This window comes from Pelodiscus sinensis, unplaced genomic scaffold (assembly GCF_049634645.1).
Source record: "Pelodiscus sinensis isolate JC-2024 unplaced genomic scaffold, ASM4963464v1 ctg44, whole genome shotgun sequence".
NCBI lineage: Eukaryota > Metazoa > Chordata > Testudines > Trionychidae > Pelodiscus > Pelodiscus sinensis.
In genome coordinates, this window is record NW_027465914.1 from 654,153 (window position 1) to 680,249 (window position 26,097).

General features: G+C 43.2%; 1 protein-coding gene and 1 long non-coding RNA gene across 2 annotated transcripts; both read left to right on the plus strand.

Moving 5' to 3' along the window:
* The first annotated feature begins 670 nt into the window (after window positions 1–670).
* On the plus strand, window positions 671–3,026 carry LOC142824836 (uncharacterized). Its single transcript, XR_012899404.1, has 2 exons — window positions 671–897; window positions 2,884–3,026. It is a non-coding gene; the product is annotated as an uncharacterized LOC142824836 (long non-coding RNA).
* Window positions 3,027–7,298: 4,272 nt separating this feature from the next.
* On the plus strand, window positions 7,299–25,667 carry LOC142824848 (maestro heat-like repeat-containing protein family member 2B). The gene is made up of 13 exons (XM_075916636.1): window positions 7,299–7,451; window positions 7,953–8,051; window positions 9,553–9,704; window positions 10,639–10,782; window positions 16,173–16,265; window positions 16,957–17,026; window positions 17,141–17,254; window positions 18,031–18,104; window positions 18,823–18,945; window positions 21,392–21,536; window positions 22,000–22,040; window positions 22,365–22,506; window positions 25,588–25,667. Exons 2-13 carry the CDS (start codon window positions 7,979–7,981, stop codon window positions 25,665–25,667), a joined length of 1,251 nt encoding a protein of 416 aa, XP_075772751.1. The 5' UTR covers window positions 7,299–7,451; window positions 7,953–7,978.
* The last annotated feature ends 430 nt before the right edge of the window (window positions 25,668–26,097 follow it).

The window sequence follows — 26,097 nt, forward strand, 5'->3', positions numbered from 1 at the left end:
TATGTAGCACTTTAAAGACTAACAAGATGGTCTATTAGGTGATGAGCTTCCGTGGGCCAGACCCACTTCCTCAGATCAAAGAGTGGAAGAAAATTGACACAACCATATATACCAAAGGATACAATCAAAAAAATGTACACATATGAAAAGGACAAATCAAATTTCATGTGTTCATTTTTTTGATTGTATCCTTTGGTATATATGGTTGTGCCAATTTTCTTCCACTATTTGATCTGAGGAAGTGGGTCTGGCCCAAGAAAGCTCATCATCTAGTAAACCATCTTGTTAGTCTTTAAAGTTCTACATAGTCCTGGTTTTTGTTTCAGCTACACGAGACTAACACGGCTACATTTCTGTCACAGAAATCATGGATTCTGGGACATTCTGGGACCTTTGTGATTTCCACAGTAGTTGGCGTGGTACATCTCAGGGCATCCCTGGGGCCAGATGCTGTGCTGGAGCATTGGTTGGAGAGCAGTCAGGGTACCCTGGGCAGTTCCCCCACCTGGAGTGGAAGTAGTAGTGGCACCCTAGCCTGCTCTCAGAGCAGTGGAGTCTGCTGGAGCGCTGCCTATCCTCAGCACCTAAAATTTATTTAGGGCCATTTTTAGTAAAAGTCATGGACAGGTGACAGGTCATCTTAACCATAGTTCTCTCCAGCACAGTGACAGAGTCCCTGTGTGCCTACCTGGTCATCAACAGTTTATGGAATTTGCTTTGGTCACAAGGATGTCACAATAGTGCTTGTGTAATTTCAACTGGAAGTTCTGGTTGACAGACTGAGAGGCCATCTATCTCTCAGTACTGGAGCTAGTTGGAGAAAGGATTGAGAGAAGGTGTTGAGGAAAGACTAAACCATGAATACATTTGTGAGTGAACAGGAGGTAATTGATAGAGGTAAGGGTCACTATTGTATTTTTTATATCCAACCTGTATCCACACATACACATTCAAGAGCATGGGTGCATAGAAACGTGTAATATTCTCCATTTATATGACCAGATCATTAGCTGCTGTAAATCCAGTGAGCCTCTGCTGACTTCCCTTTTAATTGACTTGAGTTGAAGGACTGGCCTACAGCCTCTGAACCTGGAAACTTTCCTGACAATCTGTGTCACTCTTGGATGTTATGGGGAAGGTCTTCTTTCCTTTCTCCAGTTGTTTTATGTTTAATATGGGTCCTTATTTTATGGCTACTGCATCCTTGGAGCCAAAATCTAGTGGTGCAAAGCATCAGAGATGGGAGAAATTAGAAGAGAAAACACAGAAGGACTTCTCTTCTAGCTGACTGTGTCTAGACTACAAAGTTCTATCACTTTTCTTCTGAAAGAGGCTTTTCTGACAGTTGGCCCATCTACACTGGGCCAAATGTCAGAAAAAAAGCCTCTTTCAGAACATCCCTTCTTCCTCGTAGAACGAGGTTTACAAAGATGCTGAAAAAACATGTCTGCTTTTCCAATATTTTTTTGGAAAAGCAGACGCATTCCTTGGACGTGGCAGAGCTTTTCTGGGATATCTCTGGTATCCTGGACAAACTCTGCAGTCTAGATGTACCTGCTGTCTACTTAAGATATTAAGTGGATAGCTAGCATATTAAATGGAGGATAACCAAGCGTTTCTTAGCAACACTAGTGCTCTTAATCCTACACCATTACTATTGCAACTGTATGGGCAAGGTAAGTTACAGTTCTGATTCCATCTGCATCTGGGTGTTGGAATCGAAGGGTAAGGATGGGTAATCGCCTAATCTTGAGCAATCTTTCATGGGAAGGGTAAATTCTGATCAATTCCTCCTCCATGTCTTGGAATGCTGTTATAATGGAGACAGATAAATATGGCATTTCAGATTTCTTGTTAAATATTAAGTCTCCAGGAGAATTTCTGCTGAGACACACATAGGAGATAAAATCCTGATTTTATTAATACATCAACTATTTCACAGTTTCATAGAGTTTAAGGGTGGTAGGTCATTAGATCATGTACTTTAATCTTCTGTATGTCACAAACCATTACGTTTCACCTAGCAACCCTATGCTGAAACCAAAACTTGTCTTGGACTAAAAATTGTCACTCCTGAAGGGTATGTCAACACAGCAGACAGGATACTGGGCTAGATGGACCTTTGGTCTGACCCAGTACGGCCGTTCTTATGTTCTTATGTTGTGCATTGGGGGAAAATCTTTTAGGGTCTCTAGAGGCAACTGGACAAATACCTAGTCCGTGTGTCTTCTCTGCAAGTATTTAAATTACCATAAAATAAAACTGAAGCCTTTTTTTCAAAACAGAGTGCATAAAGTTTGACTTCTAAATTCATACAGTGGAGTCTTTAAAAAGTGGCTTGATTTTCAAGAGATACTGAACCCCTAGAAGTTCTTTGCACTATCCATAGGTAATTCTGGGTGCTCAGCACTTTTGGAAATGACACCCTGGCTTAGCAAAACACTTCAGCATGCACGTGTTTAACTTTAGATTTATTTGTTGGCATAGAGTTAGGCATGTGATTAAGTTGCTGAATCAGGATGTAGGCGTGTTAATATGGATTTAGGAGTTTTAGTTTAGGCACCCAGTTTTAAAAATCTTGGCTATAAATTATTCTGTGTGCTAGCAAAATGCCTAAATTAATAGTAAAGGTGGAAAAGATGATTTTATGTGGGGATCTTATTTAAAAGGAGCAGCTTTTCCTTATTATAATCCGTCCCCCCACAATAGTTCTGCAAACAGACATGGTCACCATGAGGGAAGAAAAGGATTTGCATGACTCCCAGGTCCACTTATCACCATGTCTGGTCTCCTACAGAGTCTTTACTAGATAGTGAATTAAAGACACAAGCACCGAATCCCAATATCAATGATAACCAGCAGAATCCTTTCCTTTAATTTCAGTTGTTTACAGCGAGGTTGTTTTACTCCTGGACCATATGGACAATCAAGATAAGGCCACTATTGCCCTTCAGATTGTCAAGATTGCTGAGACCAAACTGGCTGTCGTTGTGACTGTTCTGCTAGAAAAACTTCAGCAGGATGAGGTAGGGCAGTTTCATCAAATCACATCTGTTTTCCATGTTTCCACTCCAAATTCTGTTTGACTTCATGGAAGTAATTCAATACAGAACTTGGCTCAGCCCACCTTCAGTGTAATCAGTATTTACCCTTCTGTCTTCATGCAAAACTCATCATGCAAAATTCTGTTACAGGTCAGGATGATATAATAAAGAGACACTCAGAGGAGCACTGTCCTTTTGTACACACTGGAGTACATGGGCTGTATATTATAAAAGTGCACTGTAGGGGTATCTATAATCTCTTATAGCAGTATTTTGTCCTCCTTTAGCATCTTCATCCAAAAACCTCAAAGCACTTACCTACTTACTCATGAATTAGGTTTTACAGCACCTTTGGGAGAGTGATAAACTTCCCTATTTACTGATGGGCTGTGTCATGGGGAATTAAATAACTTGCTCAACACCACATAGTGAGTTAGTAGAAGAATGGTGAATAAAACCCATGTGAACTGACTCTCTGCTCTAAATCCAAGACAACGCTTCTTAATTATAATGACATATGATTGGGATATAGCTTTGAAGGGTTCTTAAATAATCCAAACCCCTTTTTCCTTTATTAATACTCGCATCCAGCAAAGTCCATTTCTCTATTAAGGGTCAACACAGAAGGCATTTTAGTTTCAAGTACCAGGAAGCCAAGACAAGCAGTTCATTTCTGACTCGCTTGAATAGTGTGGGGCTCATGTATTCATAAGTTATCAATTATGATTTTCAATTGAAAATCCTCCTTACATTTAAAAATGAATGGAAAGAGGCAGAGCCTCTCCCCACTAGAGCAGTAATAATAGCAGTTTGCAGCTGCATCCTTTAAAAGCACAACCACTGGAATGTGTAGCCAACCATTGGCTTTGAACATTCCAAAGTGCTTTATGACCTTAGCAGGCAGTTCACACCTTCAGCTGCCTGAATTCAGAGTTATAGACTCACAGGAGACAGATGTGAAAGGCTTGTTGGATCATCCAATTTCCCAGCAGTGCCTTTTTCATTTTTTGGGGCCAAACCAATTTTAAAAGCTCCTAGTGACTGGGTTTCCACCACTTTCCAATGAAGACTATGTAATAACCTGATAGATGTCTTATAGCTGGGGCATTTTTCCTGATGTTAAAGTCTAAATTTTATGTCTCTGATACTGCTCTCTGCTGTGCAATGTATGTGCTGCAGGGTAGGAAACACTGACTCCTAAGCATCCTCACTCCACAGTGCATGCTATGCAGCAAGGAGGTGGTGGCTGGCTGGAGTAGGCAGTCATGGTTGTGCTGACTCTGTGGAGGAGAGCTGACCTGATCTGAGCCCACGGGAGTCCAGTTGTTTTCCCAGTGTGATGTGATTCGATTTATTTTAGATCCAAGAGAAACCGGGACACTCCAGGGGTACTTAACCACTTTCTTATTTATTGCAAGCTTTAAGCAGTTATTACAGTTGTTTAAGTTTTACAAGCCTTAAAAACAATTACTACACAATTTAAACCTTAAATGCCATACATTCTAAAGCAATAATATAGTGCAAAGCAATGCAAAAGCAATTAATAAAAGAGCTACTATAATACAATAATAAAGACTAGTTCACTTACACTTCACCCATATGCTACCTACAGTAGCAGGCAGGAGGTCAGGGTTCCTTTTCTTCCCATGCATTGGAACACCATGCACTGGATCACCGGTGTGAAGGGCCTATTTACTTCTAGTTACATCGAGCAGTACCTGTGGGTCAATCCTGCTCATTCCCTCCCACTGATTGTTCTTACTAAGCCCATTTTATAGCAAAGCGAGACTTGGTTGTTCTAATAATACTTACCAATTGATTACGTATTGTGTAGGATATGTAACATGCCCAATACCCTATCTGGAGTACATCTTGTCACTCAGGATGTTGCTGCTATGTGCATAGTTGACAGTTGTATGGCTGCATCTGTAATTTGTGGTTATCAGAAACAGAAGTACCTGTACAAGATTGCTTGCCATGTGTTCTTGACATGGTCTCAGGTACCACGCTTCATCTGCATTGTTATGCAAAACATTCCTTCCTCTCACAGCTTCTCCCATGACCTTGCCTGCATGTTTATGTTCACCAGACTTGAGACAGGCCTGGGTTTTGCTTGTTAGAGATCCGCACGTGTTAAAGGGAGACATGGCCATTTACTGTCAAGGCAGGCTCCCCTACACCCACCCAACCTCACCCTGATGCATGAGGTCAGATCCCATAGAGGTTGCAGGTCTCTATTTAAAAGTCAGTTCTGCTGGCCTCCCTGCACTTTTTAAAATTTTCTCCTGAATTACTTCCAAGCTGTTGATCTTTTCTGGGGAATGTGGTGCCAAAAAAGTGAAATAAGCCAGAAGCAGTCACACCTCAGATGAACAATGAGAAACTTCCTGCTTTATGACAAGATTCCTGTATGTAACAAACCCAGCCCAGATGGCTGTCTTTTTTTTTCACTGTCACTCCAGGTCACTTGTTGTTTCCCACTTTTCTCCCTCTCATTATGTCAGTTATATTGACCCCCTCGCTAGGTGCGCTAGTTTGCAGTTCTCTGAAATCAGTCTTGTTCTGCTCAGGTTTCTAATTTCTCTGTGCCCCTCTTTATTATTTCTCTGTCACAACTCATACCTACAACTCCTCCATATTTAGTATCATCTGTGAATTTCAACTTTGATGGACCCCATAAAAGAGACCTTCAAGTGTGCTACTGTCAATGTAGAGGTAACTCCTGAGCTAATTTTCCCTAAAAGCTGCAGAAGATTTACTGCAGGAGTTGGGTATTTTATAATTGTATTTACAAATTCTGCCTGGAGTGGATAAAAAAGGGCAAGATGCTAATAACAATAACAACAACAATAACAATAATAATAATAATAACAACAATAATAAACAAAATTAGATAAGGGGGCAGTGCAGGGCCCTTATTCTGATTAAAAAATTTGTGAATTGCTCAGCTTCTTCTGAAGTGCTGCTAGCTGGGGTGATTGTGGAGGGCATAGCAAGTTTTACACAAATGAAGACAAGGGGTTACTTGAGTGAGTATGCAGGCTGTGGAATCAGTGTGGTCTAGTGGAGAGGACTCCAGATAGTGAATCAGAAGACCTGAATTATTTTCCTGGCTATTGATCTGCTCTTTTAGCCTGGGCTAGTTGTTTCATGTTTAGATTGCAAACTCTTTTGGGCAGAAGCTTATTAGCATAAGTGTTACTATATTGCGTTACTATATTAGCTTATAGCATTACTATATTGTCATCAAGGAAACATTTTCCCCAATTGTTCTTTTATGTTTTGTCCCCAGAAAAACAGAGTAGACATTTACTGTATCCTGGAGAAAGTATTACAGCAGGATGCCCAGGTCCTAGAGAGAAGGCTACTGAGCAAAATAATAACACTTGCCTCAAACCACATGAGAGAGACTCAGGTAAGTTAGACTAACGGAAGTGTTGGAGCATAAGCTTTTGTGGTCAAAGACCCACTTTACTGCTTTTGCAGATTCAGACTAACACGGCTACCCCTCTGATACTCAGGTAAGTTAGTTTTCCCTATATGCTAATGACAGGAATGAAAGTTTAAACTAATTAAAACATTTTTTGTAAACTATATACTGAAACTCCAGGATTAATGACTGCTAGGGGCCCATAGATCCCCACACCATCCTCCAGAAATCCCAGGTCCTAAGCAGCATGTGACTAGTTTCATCTTGTTCAAGTTACACATGTGCTTAAGTGCTTTGTAAGGTCAGGATATTGTGACATATATCAGATGCAGAGAGGCCTACCGTTTCTTAACAAGCAAGTTTTTTGTGAAGTCTACTAGGGATTTCATTATTGATACTGATTTTCTGTGGAAGGTGCTCTGATACTATGGTGTTAAGCAGCAGGATGAAACCTTAAAACAGAATCTGAGCTATTTCCAAAAGAAGCAGTATTTGGATTTAGGGTATAGTTTATTCAGGAAAATTCTCTGAATATCTTGAAGCTGCCCACCTCCTCTGAGGGAAAAATATCATGTCACTATGATAGCCAATCATCCACCACAAATAGCTAATAGCGAATAGTCTAAGCAGCTTGCAAACAACTGAAAGGCTGACAAGTGTTTAGCCAAACGATTCAATGATTATTTATGACTAATGATTCTGTTCACAGAAAGTTGGGTGGAAAACAGAAATAAAAATTTGATTCATTTGAGCAGCATTGGCTGGTGTAGTTGGCTTTAATCACTTCATTCTCTCTCTTTTTGTATTTTTTAAGGAAGCAACAAATGAACTAAAAGTGGCAGCGAGCAACACATTAGTGGCTCTGGCACGCTGCTATTTCAGTGAGGTGGTTAATGAGCTTCAATGTCATCTGAAACCACTGGAGCTGCCTGACGAGTTCACTTTGATTACACTGGGCAACCTATCATCAGCCCATAGTATGTCAACTTCCATCTTTTGTTTCAAAGTTATTGTCTTCCATTTAAGGACAGAGGTTCACGCTCTGTACAGCTACACAGAGTGCTATTTGGGGGGGCATGAGATGAACTGCTGTGGCTGGTTCCAGTTGCTAGACCATGAGCTATCCACACCAAGGTGCAAGCTCTTATGCCCCATTTGAAGTTCTTAAAGGACAGGATTGAGGAAAATCAGGTCTAGTGGAGCTCTTCTCCATTCCATTTCTCATCCCTCCCCAGTGCTCTCTCTCCTACTCTGGGAGAGGATTGGGCATCCGGCACAGCTGCACATTGGTGGAGAATGCTCCTCCTCAGGGTAAATCCCCCACTGATTTTTTACTTCTGCCTTATCATTTGTATACGCAGCACAAAATGACCTAGGAGCCCATAGCATCCGACCCAGCGGTGTTTCTAAATGCGATAGTAAGAAGGCAGATAACAGTCAATTGTCTGTCTTCCTTTTCTTCTGGTCCTTCTTTTCAGCACTCAAGTGCATTCCTTTTGTGGGAATGACCATGTACAGCATGAGCTCCATGCGGATGTTAGTCGACGAGAGCAGGCTGAGGCAAGCATTTTGTGGTGGTAAGTGCCAGCACTTATTGTAGATGTCCAAAATGGATATTTAGGGGCCTTGGTACAGAGTTAAGTGACTGATCATTTACAAACAGGCTCTGAACTGGATTGTACCAGGGGCTGAGTCCTCATGCTCCTGTGGCACTCAGTGGAGTTGAGAGTGCTCCTTACTTTGCTGGAGGTGCTGAGCATTTGTAAGTTCAGGCCCTTTATGACTTGTGGATATTTTAAAAATAAACAAAAGCTGATGCTGCCCATGTGCCAGGAAACTCCTGGGGGAAAATGTGCAGGCAACAGTTTGAATTACATTTAAAAATTTCCCGTTTTCCACCCCTCCACCCATTCCTCCTCTTTAGTTTCTTAATTATCATCTCCTTTCACCCTCTTTCTCTGTCCTCTGATCTTCTCCACTTCTCTCTTCCTTTGCGTTTTGGTTGATGCTCAAGTAAGGCCACGTCTACACTATGCAGAAGATCAACGCTGCTGCAGTTGATCACCAGGGTCCAAATTAGCAGGTCTAGTGAAGACCCACTAATTCGAACAGAGTGGGTGCTCCCGTTGGCACCGGTAGTCCTACTTCTCATGAGGAATAACACTCCTGTCAACCTTCCACTGTGTGGACAGTCTGAAAACACGATTTAAGATACGTCAACTCCAGCTACATAATTATCATAGCTGGAGTTGCGTACCTTAAGTCAACTTTCCCCTTTAGTGTAGATCAGGCCTAAGGGACTAATCCTGCACCTTTGAGATAAATGGGAATTTTGCCATCAGCTTCATAGAACATGGGATTGAGCCTTAATTTTCCTTTCAAGGGCAGGGGGTGCATCTAATTTTAGGGCAAAATGCTGTCAAATCTCAGTATAGCTAATAGGAGTTAGGGGCACTGAACATCTTTCAGACAAACTGTAACCCAATAGGAAATCATACAGTTTTAGGGCTAAATAAGCAATAACTGCAGAGGACATGAATCATTCAGAAAACAGCTGGTCAAAATATTTTGGTTTTTTTATTATATGTTTCATATTTGTTTCCAATTTGATGGAATATTAAACTGAAAAATGTCAATGACAGTTTTAATCAGGATGTGTTCAGTGTTTTTGTGCAGCTAAAAAGGTGGCTGAAATTTGTTGATTTTTGAAACATGTGAATGATCTTTGTAATTTGAAATTTTGAAAAAAACAAGAGTAAACACTTTTAATTTAATTTAAACTACCCTTTCAATCAGCTCTAATTAAGAGGTAACAAGGGAGAAAAAATATGTTTTCAAATGATGGGAATTAAAAAGAGATGGAGAGAGGCAAAAGAGAAGAAAGCCTTCTGAGAAGCAAGAAATGGAAAGGAGGGAAGAGAAATAATTCAAAACTCTTATTGGATTTCATCAGCTGTTCCTGAATTGGGCATGGAATTGTAATAAACTACAAGCCTGGGTGTCTTCACTGATGAAGCAACGTATCCTTATTACTATTGCATCCTTTTCATATTGCCTGTCTTTTTTCCTTCCATGCAGTTCTGGAAAAATGGTCAAGGGCAGTAAATGTATATTTTAGTAACTGGGAAAAGTGCCCATTTCCCAGAATGGGTAAATCTCAATTCTGTGATCAAATTCTTCCCCTCTATCGTCATGTGACAAGCAAATGGACCACATGTGAAGATTTGGAGGTGAGAATTGTAGGCTTTCTAAACCTTGATGAGAAATTGTATTGTTAAATTCTCTGTGTATGGCACTCTTTGTGATGATGGAGTTCAATGGCAGGTTCTTTGGGATGGAACAGAGTATGATGTAAAACATTTAAAAAAGATTATAATGTCACAAGCTCCTGGAAATTCTGTCTGTACATAGTGTACATAGATTCCAGTTTTGTCACCTGACATGCAGATGAATACAGGAGAATGGGCTAAATTCATTCCTGGCAGATGTCTATTCAGTTCCATGAGAGTTACAGCAGGAATGAATTGGTTTAGTGTGCATACTAATCTGGGGAAATATCCCACTTGGGAAAGTTGTGAGGTGCAGTAGAATATAATTCTGAAACCAACACCATAGCTGTGTCTAGACTGGAAAAACTTGCCAGCTGTGTACACTGGCTGCTTGAATTTCCGGAAAAGCACTGACGATCTCATGTAAGATCGTCAGTGGTTTTCCGGAAAGACTATGCTGCTCCCGTTCAGGCAAAAGTGCTTTTCCGAAAGACTTTTGCGCAAAAGGGCCAGTGTAGACAGCACAGTAGTGTTTTCCCCAAAAAAAGTCCCGATCGCGAAAATGGCGAATGGGGCTTTTTTGCAGAAAAGCGTGTCTAGATTGGCCACGGACGCTTTTCCGCAAAAAGTGCTTTTGCAGAAAAGCATCCTGCCAATCTAGACGTGCTTTTCCGAAAATGCTTTTAACAGAAAACTTTTCCGTTAAAAGCATTTTCGGAAAATCATGCCAGTGTAGACGTAGCCCATGAGTCTTAATTCTTTACCAGGAAATATTGAGATAGGGCTGTTTCAACAGTGGAAAAGGGAAATTGCACTCGTCAGAAGTAGAAAAGATGGGCCCATTGCATGATATTGAATGAATTTGTAGGAACATATATTCTGTGTCTCTGTGTAGCTCAAGCAGGCCATCATCAAAGCCCTTGGTCCCATGATGAGCCTCCTCCTGCATAAAGAAGAGTATCAAGATAAGGTGTTCAAACAGATCCCATGGCTCCTTAAGCAATATAAAGAGGATGTTAATGTTTTTCATGCCACCAAGGTGAGATACTTATTAAAATAACTATCAATGTGTGCGCATAGGTGAACTGCACTAGCTGCTACCAGTGGCGTTTCCTGGTCTACATAGTGACTTGTTAGATAATAGATAAACACACAAGTCTTGATTTTATAGACATGGTGACCCAGGTGACAAGTTTTGTAGGTAAAAGCCTCTCATGAAAAGTATCTTCTGTTTCCTGGAGATGCTAAGGAGGTAAGAAACAAAACACCTGCCCCTCCCCCCCATAAGATACTCCCTCCTTGTGATTTATTGGTACATCCTATCAACTCTGTGTCTCTCTTTTAGATTATAAATAAACTCCTCAGAGCAGGGGCTGCTGTGTGTTGTCTCTGGGCAGTATTAAGTAAACTGCCAGTAGCTGAAAATTAATACTAAGAAGGCCTGAAGTGCATTGCTTTAGATTATATAACTAGATAGATATAAAATCACCGTCTATTTCATCTACCGTTGTGTACAGGGCTGTTGTAGCTGTGTTGGTTCAAGGATATTAGAGAGACAAGGTGGGTGAGATAATATAATTAAAGATATTTTTTCACCCACCTTGTCTCTCTTATTTCATCTACCCTCAGTATCACATGACCAAGGTAACTCTTGTCTGCTGATAGTGAGAGGATGGAGTGAGGGGAGTTGGCTTCAGTAGTATGATTGAGCATGCTCAGTCTATGTGAGCTGGCTCAGTACAAGCCAAGCAGCAAATCCAGGGCCACAACCCTGCTGCCCTTCCCCCCTCCCCACTTCCCCCATGGTTTACTCCCAATCTATGTTGGCTTTCTGGTCCAGAATATGTGGTTGCTTTTGGGATTGGAAAGCCCATGACTTTGAGGGAATCAATGCCTCATGGACTTGACTAAAAGTATCAGAGGACTACACAAGAGCCTAAATGTAGTAAAATATGTAGATTTCATCAGAGATATCCTGGAAGCTTCAAGCAGCAAAGAAGAAAAGTGTGTAGGTACAGGAAGGAGTTAGACTGTCATCTCATTATCAATAGCCTGGAAGAGAACATAAAATCATCATTGATAAAATTGGCAGATGAAACAAAAATTGGGGAGTGGTAAATAATGGAAAGGACAACTCACTGATTCAGAGTGATATAGATGATTTGGTAAACTGGGTGCTAACAATAAATGTGCATTTAAATATGGCTGAATGTAAATATATTCATCTAGGTGATACATACATGTTGAGGGATGCTTCCTGAGAAGCAGTAACTCTGAAAAATATTTTGGGAAACTTGGTGAATAATCAGCTGAACATGACCTACAAATGCGATGCTGTGGCCAAAAAAGCTGAAGTGCTACTGGGATGCATACATGGGGAAATCTCAAGTAGGAATACAGTGGGAAATGCAAAGTTCATTTCCACACTAGAACTGACCAACAGATATTGGTAGATACCCCTGATACCGGCTTCCTGTGAGAAGAGTGCCTTCCACACCCTGCCTGGCTTATAGCAATTCAGCAGGATGCCATTTGGGCTGCACAGAGCCTCAGCCACTTTTCAGCAGCTCATGAACCAAATATTGCAAACATATATGCAATATACAGCCGTGTGCATTAAGAATATTGTCATCCACAGCACCAGCTGGGGGGAACACCTCTGACATCTTAGCAAGGTATTGTAAGCCCCAATAGATGCAGGACTCACTGTGAATCCAGCCAAGTGCCATCTTAGTGAACACAGTAGGAAGGGGAAAACTATAGCTCCTTGATAAATAAGGTCTAAGGCTTGTGTGACTGCCCCACCTCCATGACAAAGAAACAGGTGCCACAATACTTCAGACACAGTGGCTATTACTGCTGCTTAGTACCCAACTTCATCACACTGGCCACCCTATTATTGGACCTGATGAAGAACACCCAATCACAGAAAGTCCAGTAATTAGAAAACTGTTAGGAAGCCTTCCAGGCCCTGTGAAAGCAGCTGAACCAAGAGCTGGTCCTATCCCATTCAACTTCACAAAGCCTTCTATCCTTCAAATGGAGGTCTCGGAGGTAGGACCAGGAGTGGTACTATCTCAAGAAGCAGGTGGGAAGGAGCACCAGATCCTTTATCTCAGCTGCAAGCTGTTCTCCTGAGAGACCTGCTGCCCTACTATAGCAAGGGAGGCCCTGGCCATCAAGTGGGTGATCTACACCCTGGGGGTATGTCTACACTACAAAGTTAATTCGAACTAAAGGATGTTAGTTCAAATTAACTTTGATAGGCACTACACTAGCACTCCGCTAGTTCGAACTTAATTCGAACTAGCGGAGCGCTTAGTTCGAACTAGGTAAACCTCATTGTACGAGGACTAAGCCTTGTTCGAACTTACTAGTTCGAATTAAGGGTTGTGTAGCCACTTAATTCGAACTAGTGGGAGGCTAGCCCTCCCCAGCTTTCCCTGGTGGCCACTCTGGCCAACACCAGGGAAACTCTATGCCCCCCTCCCAGACCCGGATCCCTTAAAGGGGCACGGGCTGGCTACGGTGCCCGTGCCAGGTGCAAGCCTGACAGCACCCAGCAGGCAGACCCTGCACCTGGCACGGCTCGAGCCAGCCACCAGCTGCCAACCAGCCCTCCCTCTCTTCCTGGGACCAGGCTGGCAGCTCTTGGGAGCCTGCCCAGGACCGCAAGAGGCGGGCACCGGCCTGGTCTAGTGCGGACATCGTGGACCTCGTCCACGACCTCCGCAATAGGCTCAGGAAAATGGCCGTCTAGGGCAGGAGAGCTGCCAGCCTGGCCACCGAGGAGCAGGTGTGCATGAAAATGAAGGTGGTCCACTGAGACCCCCCGACCCTGAGCCCTGAGCTTACAATGGCCGTACTGGCTCAGACCAAAGGTCCATCTAGCCCAATAGCCTGTCTGCCGACAGCGGCCAACCCTAGGGACCCTGGAGGGGATGGACCGAAGACAGTGACCAAGCCATTTGTCTCGTGCCATCTCTCTCCAGCCTTCCACAAACTTTGGGCAGGGACACCACTCCTACCCCCTGGCTAATAGCACTCCATAGACCCAACCTCCATCACTTTATCTCACTTCTCTTTAAACTCTGTTCTAGTTGTAGCCTTCACAGCCTCCTGCAGAAAGGAGTTCCACAGGTTGACTCTTTGCTTTGTGAAGAGCAACTTTCTGTTTCTAGTTTGAAGCCTGCTACCCATTCCTTTCCTTTGGTGTCCTCTAGTCCTTCTATTATAGGAACTAATGGAGAACTTTTCTTGATGCACCCTCTCCACCCCACTCATGCTTTTATAGACCTCTATCTTATCCCCCCTCAGTCTCCTCTTTTCTAAGCTGAGAAGTTTCCCAGTCTCTTTAGCCTCTCTTCATATGGGACCTGTTCCAAACCTCTGATCATTGTAGTTGCCCTCCCCTCTCCCACCCTCTCTCTTCCCCTCTCCCACCTCCTTTTCCCAGTCTTCCCGAGTTTTGTTCAATAAAGAGAGATTCTATTTTTGACCACACGTTTTCTTTATTTTGTACATCAGGAAGGGGGGCTAGGGAAGGGTAAGTGGAAGGAGGTGAGGGAGGAATGGGGTATGAGCCCCCGATGGGGAGGACTGGGCTGGCTCTGCGGGCTTCTGGGGGTGGAAGCTCTCCTGCAGCCCCCCAATTGCTCCCTCTCCCCAGATAGCAGCCTGCGGCAAGTACAGCCGGGCTGATGGCCTAGTACTGTGATGTGCCCAGTGTGGGCACTCAGGGCACTCCAAGCCAGGACTGCTTTACAAGCGGGGCACCCCTGAGAACTCTCTGTCCGGGGTGGGGTTCGGGTCCCTTTAAGCACAGCCCTCGGCTAGCCTGAGCCAGCAGCTCCACGCTCTAAGTCCTCATCTGATGCCCTGCCAGCATTGCTTCCGGCCATCCTTAACCCCGGTTCAGGGTCCACTTAATGTGGCCATGCTAGTTCGAATTAGCAAAACGCTAATCCGAACTAGTTTTTTAGTCTGGATCCGTTAGTTCGAATTAGCTTAGTTCGAATTAACTAATTCGATCTAAGTTAGTTCAAATTAGCGCTGTAGTGTAGACATACCCTGGGATATTATGTACTGGGGAAGCCCTTTCAACTGGTCACCAACCATGCACCCCTCAGATGGATTAATAACATGAAGGACACCAGTGCCTGAATCATGAGGTAGTACTTCCCACTCCAACCCTATGACTTCTGTATGTTATATTGGGCCAGGGAAGGCTCATGCAAACACGGACTTCTCCCAAGTGGAAGGAGACGATGAAGAGGAAGGTCCACCAATGGACATCCTCTTAAGGGGGAGTGTTTGTGACAGAGGATACCCACCATGCATGGTTCAGCGGGGGCTAATCATGATCTGTGGGCTATGCCCCTTCATACTTGCTGGGAATGCTCCAACTGGAACCAGGATATAAAAGAGAGCAGCTCAGTTCTGTCTAGGCTGACAGCTGAAGGGAGTAGAGGTGCTTTGCAGGCTTTTGTGGAGGGACTGCCAGTGCCCTAGGATGCAGAAACCAGCCAGCCTGTGGTTCCAGTTGACCCCCCCCCCCCCCACAACCATCCAATGCCACAGATGGAGGAGAGACCACGGAGTTACTGAGATGACCTGCTGCAGAAGATTGGTGGGAAGTAATCTATGTGAACTAAGCATTATTGAGTTGAGGTATTAGCCTTTGACTCTGCATGTTTTGGAAGAAACCCCATTGAGCTGAAAGACAAGGTCCTGGGCTGGGACCCTGTGGAGTAGGTAGAGCCTGGTGGAGAAGGGCTGGCCACTAGGCAACACTGGTTTGCCCCAAAGGGTAGCTGAGCACTAGGTTGAACGGTCGTACCTAGAAGGGCTTGGGTCGTTGAGCTGAAGAGCCTCATCAAAGGGCTGCTGCACTGACCCTGACTATTAGGCAATGCTGCTCTAAGAACCAGGCCTGCTATGGTGGTTGGGGAGACTAGGCCACTTGGGCTGCCTTAGTTCTTTAAGTCCTCCACAACCTGATACCATCCAAACAGGGTGGACCTACCCTGTGACAGGTAACTTAATTACAGTCTATAATATCTGCATGGGGAAATATATGTAATGACCTAGCAGAGAAAGGCATGACATGATCCAGTGGCTACAAACTGAAACAGGATCCATTCAGATGGGAAATAAGGTCTACCTTTTCAGTGGTGGGATATTAGCCATTCAAACCATTTTCCAAGAGTCAAGGTGATCATTTTAAAATCAAGATTGGATTTTTTTCTGAAAGTTCTGCTTTAGGAATTATTTTGGCAATTTCTAAGGCCTGTGTCATACAGAAGGCCTGACTAGTTGATGACAATCATCCCTTTTGGCCTTGGAATCTATGAATTCCATGAACCTGCTTCAGTCATTGCATATTGCTCCTTTGTATGCCCACCTTCTTACTTTCACCTTCTGTTGTAGAGTCTGAGGCAGCTCTTGGAAGTCTCTGGTGAATATAAGATCCTTCTACCTAAAAGGAAATTTCAAGCCATCTGCAGTGCTCTGCACAACCGGGTGAGGGGAACTTCTTCTTGTATCACTTGAGCTTAAGCACAGCAGATCTGAAGCATATTAAGAATAAACATCTTTTGAATGCTAGTGAAGAGCCCGAAGACCTTCTCATGCCTTATTGGTTTCTGCTGGCTTAAGAATAAGCAGATAGTGGTCTCATTTTATTAGCTAAAATCCAGCTCAGTTTGTAAAGCAATTTTAGCATAAGCCAGTTATTAGAGGGAGTTAGAGTTATATAGTAAAAACTGATCCCATCCAAATGGGGAGGACCTAGCCTGTGACAGGGTGACTTAATTGCAGTCTATAATATCTATGTGGGGAAACATATGTAATAATCTAGCAGAGAAAGGCATAACGTGAGCCAATAACTAGAAAATGAAGCTGGACAAATTCAGACTGCAAATAAGGCCTACATTTTTATGGTGGAATAATTAACCATTTGAACCAGTTACCAAGGGTCAAGTCTTGATTCAATTAGCTCTGCTGCTAAAAACACTTTGAAAGCAGGAACTTCTGTTATCCAATGTATCGGTCATTGTTTCTGATTCTTGTTGTGCAGTCAGTACCATTTATTTTGGGTTCAGAGCTCTATTTGGAAAGGTAGGAAGTGAGTGCTTAGAAATTAATTGAGCATCTTCTTTTCAGTTGCTTGTTCTGATTAGTTTTCCTTTGATCACTTCTCTTCTTCCCACAGATCTGTTCTCAAACTCAGCAGCTCATCATGGAAAATCATATGGAGCTGTTCTATTGTATCCTACTGCTAGGTAGGGGAAGAGACTCCAAATTACACAGTGGTTTCCTTGTAACTTCCTTCTTTTGTAGGTGTGGTAAGAATGAGCTTTCAGTTGTTAGTGAGGATGTGATTTCTTCCTTTGCAGCCCGTTCTTCTCCTGATGACCTCATAGCATTTCTGCACTCGCAGCTGAAGATTAAGAAGGAGACTGTTCGTGTGGAATCCCTGAATCTGCTCACAGATATTATTGGTGCTGACTGTAAGTAACACAGGAGTAACTGTGACTGCTGCGATCATCGCCATCGTGCTAGGGGTTGAGTTGGGGACATCCAGAGCTAAAAGCATGAGCTGCTATAGGTTGATCTAAAGAACCAAGGCTTTGCAGGCATGGTAGGGCTATAACATACTCATGATCTCTGCAAATGGGGCACAGAGGATCTGTAACACAGGGGCGGATATAGGGCAGGGCGAGCGGGGCGGCCGCCCCGGGTCCTGCGCTTCAAAATCCCCGCGCCTGCGCATGGCGTCACTGTGCATGCACCGTGGCAAAGGGGTGGGGCCCGTGGAATTATGCTTCCCGGGGCCCTGCAAAATGGTCATCTGCCCCTGCTGTAACACATAGAATCATATAGTCATAGATTATTAGAACTGGAAGGGACCTTGAGAGGTCATCAAGTCCAGTCCCCTGCTCTCATGGCAGGACCAAGCACTGTCTAGATCATCCCTGATAGGTGTCTATCCAATCTGCTCTACTGGTGGTAAACACAGACTAACTTCACTGACATCCATTTGTCTAACTCTCTTACAATATTTCCATCAGGATAGTATGATGGCGCTATTTACAGAAGTGGAAATACTTCAGACTTAGACTGGTGAAAGTGAGATCAGAGTCTGGTCCTATATTTTCCCCGCTGATTCTGTATAAGAGTGAAGCTTGGTAGTACTCTTAAATAGGGCCCAGGACACATTCTAATGTGGAGCATGAGTGTTTGGAACAAAGATATACTATATTGCACACTTCTCCTTATCTTTCAGTGCCTGAGACAAGAGTTAGAAAGTTTCGCATTGTGAAGGCAGTGAAATCTGCTCTCAGTGATCAGAGTGCTAAGGTAAGATTGTGTGTGGAATAGTGGTATTGCTGTTAATATCTCGGAAGTATTTCACTCAGTGGAGAGTCTGGCAATGAGACACATTTTTAGGCTGAGATTATTAATAGGGTTTCAATTAATCACAGTTAACTAAAAATTAATGGGATTAAAAATTGAAATTTACTACATATTTTTGTGGTTTTTTACATTTTCAAATATATTGATTTCAATTACAACACAATGACAAGTGTGTACTATGCACTTTATATTATTTTTATAACAAACATTTGCATTGTAAAAATGACAAAAGAAATAATATTTTTCAATTCATCTCATACAAGTGATGTAGAGCAATCTCTTTAGCGTGAAAATGCAACTTACAAATGTAGATATTTTTTGTTAACTGTAACAAAGCAATGTAAAACTTTAGAGTCTACAAGTCCATTCAGACCTACTTCTTGTTCAGCCAGACACTAAGACAAACAAGTTTGTTTACATTTATAGGAGAAAATGCTGCCTTTTTCCTAATTACAGTGTCACCTGAAAGTGAAAACTGGCATTTGCATGGTACTTCTGTAGCCAGTGTTGCAAGGAATTTACATAACGGATGTGTTAATCATTTGTACTTCAGCCACCATTCCAAAGAGATAAAAGCAAAAGCAAAAGGACTCTCATATCCTGTCTCATATTGCATGCAGAAGGGATAATAATAACTCGTGCATAATCTCTACCCTTGCAGGTGAAGATGGCAGCTCTCCATTTCGTCAAGAAGCTGCTCAGTTCAGGAAGCGTGGAGAATTGTGCAGCAGGGGATATGGTTGCATACGTTTTCAGAGAGTTCGATGTGTCCACCAGAAATCTGGTAAGGAGAGTTCTTAACACTTAGGACTCAGTTCTGCCATTCTGGCATGCTGATTGTTCCCCTTGACTTCAGTGGGAGCTTTGGATGCTCAAGGATGCAGCTGGACTGAAGGATTAGAGCTAGAATCTGATCAGTGATATTCGTGTAAAGCCAGGGTAATGCCCCTGACTTCAGCGGCATTATTTTGGATTTACACAAGTGTAACAGAGACCAGAATCTGATTCTGGATATTTACATCTGACAGTGCGACCTACATTCCTTAGACTTCGGGCAAGTCAGTGAAAATTCTGACAACACAATCTTTCAGTGAAATGCTCTTGTATAAGGAAGCACATCTTTTTTATAAATAGACTCTCCAAAGAACACACTGGTGCCCAATCCTGTGGCTGCTGAAGCATACATCAACTATTAACAAAACACTGAAGTTATGCAGCCTACATCAAGATGTCTAGAACCTGGAAAAGTTTGCTGCACACTTCATACTCTGTTCTATGTGTACTAGTTCAAAATCTTTTCAATGGGTATTTCCAGCTATGGGCAGAGTCATGGACTCCAGACACAGAGTTCCACGATGGGATCCATGATATACATTAACTTTACAGTAAGTTGTTGGGGATCTTAGCTCTGCCTGGCCCTTTAGCTACGAAGTGGGAGCTTATGGCAGTACTCACCAACTGCCTCTTTTTCATGCTACCCATCTCAAAGAAAGTAGGAGGCAACTCTTTCTCATCAGGCCACATTTGCTCTTATTTAAACTGAAATCAGTAGAGCTGATCAATATTTAGTCTGGTGTAAGGAAGAACAGAATTTAGCCTATAGATAGACTCACATTCACTATGCACAGAATGATCAAGCTGCTTGGGGCATCAGAACAAACAGAATGGCTCCCTCTAGGTTCTGCATATTTATTTCCACTGGGCAGAGTCTGAGTGGCTCTCCTCAGAGATAAAAAGAAGAAATGTTCTTTTTTGAAAATTTTTCAAAAAATGAATACTGTTCAGGGAACTCTTTTATAGAATCATAGAACGATAGGGCTTGAAGAGAATTCAGGAAGTCATCGAGTCCAACCCCCTGCTAAACGCAGAACCAATTCCAACTAAATCATCTCAGCCAGGGCTTTGTCAAGCTGGGACTGAAAAACCTCTAGGGATGGAGATCTCACCACCTCCCTCAGTAACCCATTCCGGTGCTTCACCACCCTCCTCGTGAAATCGTTTTTCCTAAGATCCACCCCCCCACACACACAACTTGAGACCACTGCTTCTTGTTCTGTCATCTGTCACTACTGAGAACAGCCTCTCTCCATCTTCTTTGTGTCCCCTTGTGCTGGGGTTTTCCTAAGCCTGGGTTCTGACCCACCAGTTAGGTGTTTCTGTTATTCTCTTCCCTTAAGAATCTCCATCATTCGAGGTTTTTAATGCCAGGCTTGGCAAAGCCATGGCTGGAATAATTTAGTTGGGGCTGGCCCTGCTTTGAGCAGGGGGTTGGACTATATGACCTCCTGAGGTCCCTTCCATCCTTAATCCATGATTTTATGATTTGTGCACTCCTAATGCAATGGAAAAGCTCTCCTAGGTCAATATTCAGAAAGGCTTTGTAAGAAATAGACACCGCTTCTACAGCCAGTGTTTTCCCACTAGCTAGTAAATTCTATGTATCTATCTCATAGCAGGGGACAAAACTTCCCTCCCAGGATGTTCAGGAAGAAAGCACTATCCAAACTATGTGCATTCACATCCTGCAAGGCCTGGACATATCAGTCACTGGAATGACCCAAGTAAGTGACATGTTGCTACTGCTTCGTGAAATAAAGACATTCTTCCGTATATCTACTGTACCTCTCCATAAGGAAGCTTCTTGCCAGTCAGGATAATGGAGGTACAGCATGTCAAGTTCATGTCAGAGATGATGGGACCTCTGTATCATGGAGGAAGCGATTCACAGTACAGACAAGATAAAAAGGAACTTCACTGGAAGGAACCATAATACAGTGGTCTTCTTTTAATTACCACGATTGCCTGAGTGCAACGTCTCCTTAGAGTCCCCATGAATCCCTTGGAAATGTAGACTTGGTGATCCTGTATTTAAACAGTTATTGGGGCCGTGATTGTGCCTTCTGTATGTCTGAAAAGTGCAGGATGAATTTATGGTGCTGTCTAAGTAGCTTTATAATACAGGGAAAGATGATTCATCTCCGGATGAGAACCAGATTGCTAATGCTCTCCAAACAAGGCAGTGTACTTAAAATGTAGAGAGAGGGATTACTGGGACAGGTAGAGTGAGATGATGGCGGAGGGGAGGAGAAAGTGAGATCGAGATAAGGTAACGAGATAGGGAAGGGTCAGTGATGACTAAAAGGAGAAGGTGCATGACAGAAGGATTCAGCCAGTAGGAGGTGGGGGAATGAAAATAGCCAAGTGTTGAACTGTCTTGCTCTTCTGTGCAGGTGTTATGGCCAAGGATTCTAACATATGTGGTGCCAACTCAGTACACTGGCACTTTGAAGCCTCTCTGCAGATGCCTCCAGGAAATGGCTGAGAAAAAGATGCAAGAAGGAGGAGAAGCTGCTTGCCTGGACTACAGTGGACAAGGTTTATAACAGAAACTCTTTCATTTATTCTCACCAGCCACTATGAAATGACCAGATTCAGCCTGTTCCAATTCTCTCATCTTCAGTCAAGAGACTAAAAGGAATGCAGGATGGTCTTGGGATTAAAACATGGCAATGGGAGGGAGCTAGAAATTGGGGGTTCTGGTTCCAGATCACCACCAAAATTCTGATATAACATTGGGGAAATCACTTGCTCTCTCTCAGCTTTCCCACTTGTGAAATTGAGGACTAGTTAATGCCAGTTTCTTAGAGGTGCTATGAGGAGGAATTAACTCATGTTTGCAAAACACTTTTGAGATGCTCTGCCTGAAAACACTATGGAAATGCAAATATTATCAGCTGCATGCAACATTGGTGGGCATATTGGAAATGGCTAGGTGAACAACATCAGCGGGATTCTCCGAAGTCTGGCATAATTAATGATCTTCTATTTCTTTTCCCAGGGAAACTCCCTACACCTCAGGGATTGCTGGCACGACTCCTGGTAAGTAGACCATGGAGGACAGGTTTTCTGAGAAATGTGAAGTGGAACAGTTAAGTATAAAAATCAGTTTTCCAGCTAAATGCTTTAGGCTGAAGAATGTGTATGATTGGGTCTCTCTCCACCCTCCCCGATCAGACAGAGACACACTGTTCTACACCCTCATGCTAGTTAGAATATTTTCTTCTTTAGGAAGTCACTGCAGTAGAAGCAGCAGCTCTACAATGTGTAGTCTCCACAGTGAGAGAATCTGAAATATTTCCTCCTTCAGGAACAAGCTGGTATCTTACTGCAGAACTTAGCCTGTGCTTTCTCCCTCGTTGACAGGTTGTAGCCTCATCTCCTTACGAAAGAGAAGGACACGGATATTCTGTCTTGCAGCTGCTAAAAGCCTTGCACCAAAATATCCATGCAGCAGTGGGTGAGATGTGGGGAGTAAAGATTCCAGCTCTGCTGCAGCACCTTGAAGGTAAAGTGCTAGTTGGGAGTGACGTGGTCCATGGAGGATAGAAGAGAAAGCAGAAAATGCAGATTCCTATTGACATGTGTGGTGCCATGCATGTTGCAGTCCGTGGGAATAGTGTGGAATTGAAACTGGGGCTCTAGACACCTCACTTTTTCTACAATTGTGAACCAGTGAGCTAACTCCAGTGTCAAACCGGGGGCCAACCACTTAGGATGGAATCAGGCCAGGAAGGTTTCAGTTGAATGACCATTTTACAGAAGTATCTTCCTGATCTTAGCTAGGTGGTTATTTAGGAAGCTCAATACACATGAAACTGGAGGTTTGTGAAACTCTTATGCACTGTTTTTGTGGTCACAAGTACAGTCTGATTTTTGCAAACTGAATTTTTCTGAAAAATTAAAGCCTAGGGCTACGTCTAGACTGGCATGATTTTCCGCAAATGCTTTAAATGGAAACATTTTTCCATTAAAAGCATTTGCGGAAAAGAGCGTCTAGATTGGCACGGGTGCTTTTCCGCAAAAGCACTTTTTGTAGATAAGCGTCCGTGCCAATCCAGACGCGGTTTTGCGCATGAAAGCCCCGATCGCCATTTTCGTGATCGGGGCTTCTTTCCGCAAAACAATACCGCATTGTCTACATTGGCCCTCTTGCGCAAAAGCATTTGCGCAAGAGGGCTTTTGCCTGAACAGGAGCAGCATAGCATTTCCACAAGAACACTGATAATCTTACATGAGATCATCAGTGTTCTTGGGGAAATTCAAGCGGCCAGTGTAGACAGCTGGCAAGTTTTTCCGCAAGAGCAGATGATTTTGCAGAAAAACTTGCCAGTCTAGACTCAGCCTATGTTTATTGTCAAGATTAGTTCAATTTAAAAATCCACAGTTTTTCTTTCTGTAAGGAAACTTAATCCATATATTAGCAATAGAATCCATGCCTGTCACAACAAAGCTACGTTGACCAAGTGGGTGCCCTACATATAATGTGTAATCTACGTATTGTAGGCCTGATGTCTTTCACCAATTTTACAGTCGTATGAAACTATTGACATCAGTGGGAAAAAATTTAGCATTGGTTGTGTCTATACTACGGGGTTATGTCAATATGGTTATAGTGACAAAGCTAGGACAATATAGTCTCTGCACTATGTAACTGTGAGCCAGCAAGCTAAGTTGCACAACTTCAGTTATGTGAATAATGTATCTGAAATCGATACACTTAGATCTACTTACCAGATGCTTTCCTGTCAACTCTACCTACTGTCCTCATTCTGGTGGAATTCTGGAGTTGATAGGAGAGTACTTGGTGGTCAATATATCGCATATATACTAGAGGCAATAAATTGACCCTTTCTGGATCAATCGCTGCCTGTTGATCCAGTGGTTAGTGTAGGTATACCCTAAGTGACGCACAATCCCAATGTGTTTCTGATATATATTGGACCCTACAATTTTCAAGTGGGCTTGCTATTAAAAAAAAAAGAGCTGTATCTTCCCTGGCTGCTGTTTCTGTACAGAGTCCACAGCACTATGTTCTGCAGACATTAAAGAAGGGTAAGTTAGAGCCGGCTGTTCAGAAACAGGGCCAGATTCTTAGTCGATGTAAATCAGTATAATTCCACTGACTTCAGTAAAGCTACACAAGTTTAGGATCAAGTCAGAATCTTGTATTATGCAGGAAAAATGTGCATGCATATTTAAGTCCAGTTTTCTGATGTTCTAAATAGGAATGTAAGTAACTAGTTGACTATCTGATAAGCAAAAGCTTATCGGATACATGACTAGTTCCTTGACCAGTTGCTTCCCCCCCTCTTGCTGCATCTAGCAGCGACAGCAAGTGGGGGGAGCAGGAGCCAGTGCTGGGGAGAGCCGGCTTAAAAGCTGGTTTCCCCCAAGCACCATCTCCGCAGGAGACAGGGTAGTAGCGGGTACTGGATGCGAGCCGGAAATCAGCTTATTCCTGACTTGTGCTCCATCCCAGATGCTGCGACTCTGCTTTTTAAATGTATTAAGAGCCTGCCATCTCTTAATACATTAAAAAATCAGAAGCTCAGCAGGGGAGAGCTAGCGTGAGCCAGCAGTCAGGTATCCCGGCTCGCGCTTCAGCCTTTTATATGTATTAAGAGCCTGTCAGCTCTTAATTCACTTTAAAGGTAGAGCCGCAGCAGGGTTAGCTGCCGGGACTGAGAGCTAACCCTGCTGCGGCTCCCCCGCTTATTGACTAATCAACTAGTCGATGGAAAATTCATCAACTAGTCAATTAGTCGATTAAACTATATTTAATGTCCCTAGTGCTAAATAGTTTGATGAGACGTCCAGTGCCCTCAGCTCCCATTGAAGTCAAAAGTAATTAGGAGCAGGGCTGTCAGGGGTTGTAGGGCTTGGGGCACTCCCCAGGGGCGAGGCTTAGGGCAGCCCACCAGCCCCAGGCCCTACCTTGCCTCTGCTTCACCTTTTCTCCAAACTCTGCCCCTGTTTTGCCCTACCCTAACCCTTCCTGCCCCTGCTCTGCCCTGCTGCTGAAGCCCCCTCTTCTGAGCTGAGGGATTACTGGGGGGTCCTGGTGCAGGATGGCAGTAGGATGGGCTCCTGCCTTCAAAATCACCAAAGCAACAGGAGTGACAATGGCTCGGCAGCCCGCTTTTCTGCGCCTTGCCCCACAGCCCTCTCCCAGCATCGCCGTGGCCATGGGAAGCGCATTGCCTTGGAGCCGGGGCACCTTGCTTCCTACTGCCACAGATACAATGCACACAGCAGGCTGGGAGAGGGCAGTGTGGCAGGGTGGGGCAGGGCAGAGCAGGCTGCTGGGTCTCTCTTGGACCCATCCATAGGACAACTGAGGTGGCCACCATGGGCTCTCCCAAAGTAGGAGCTGGGGTGGCAACCCCAAAGTATCCTATGGAGTGTCCAGCATCTCGCTCCTCATGGGTTGACTGACTCTGAATAAAAAGGTATGTTACATTGGCATCGGTCCCTTTTATCATTGAAAGCTCAGGTAGTTTTAAGAAGATTGACTGCAGAGGGTATATTGGGGACAGCTATTCTTGCTGTTGTAAATTACACTGTTGTTTTGCCTCCTGCTTTATAGGAAACACAGAGAATTCTCTGAACCATGAACAGTGGGAGCACATGCTGCTTCAGGTACAGGATGACTTTCAGATGTATTAGCATACATCCCCGCACCCAAATGTATCAGCTGGGAAAGAATTAATTATAAATTATTCATTATTAGCAGAGTGGGACAAATCATTTTATTTGCAATGTTTGTTTGATGAAAAACTTTTTTTTTTTCAAAAACATTTTCATGGAAACTTTTTATTTCGACCAAAAACAAAACAACCCCAACCCAAACAGAAAATATTTAGGTTTTTTTAAACGGATGGGGTTTTTTTTCAGTTGTTTTCCTGTTTATTTCTTTTTTTATCCTCTTTTCAATCAGAAAATGGAAGAGGGAAAAAAGGGATGGTGATGAGGGGTAAGAAAAGGAGAAAACAAAGAACTGAAAAATGGTTTTAGTTTTTCACTTTTTGTTTGTGGCATTGAAAATCAAGAAAACAAACAAACAAAAAATCCCACCTGTTTTGCGAAACAGACTTAC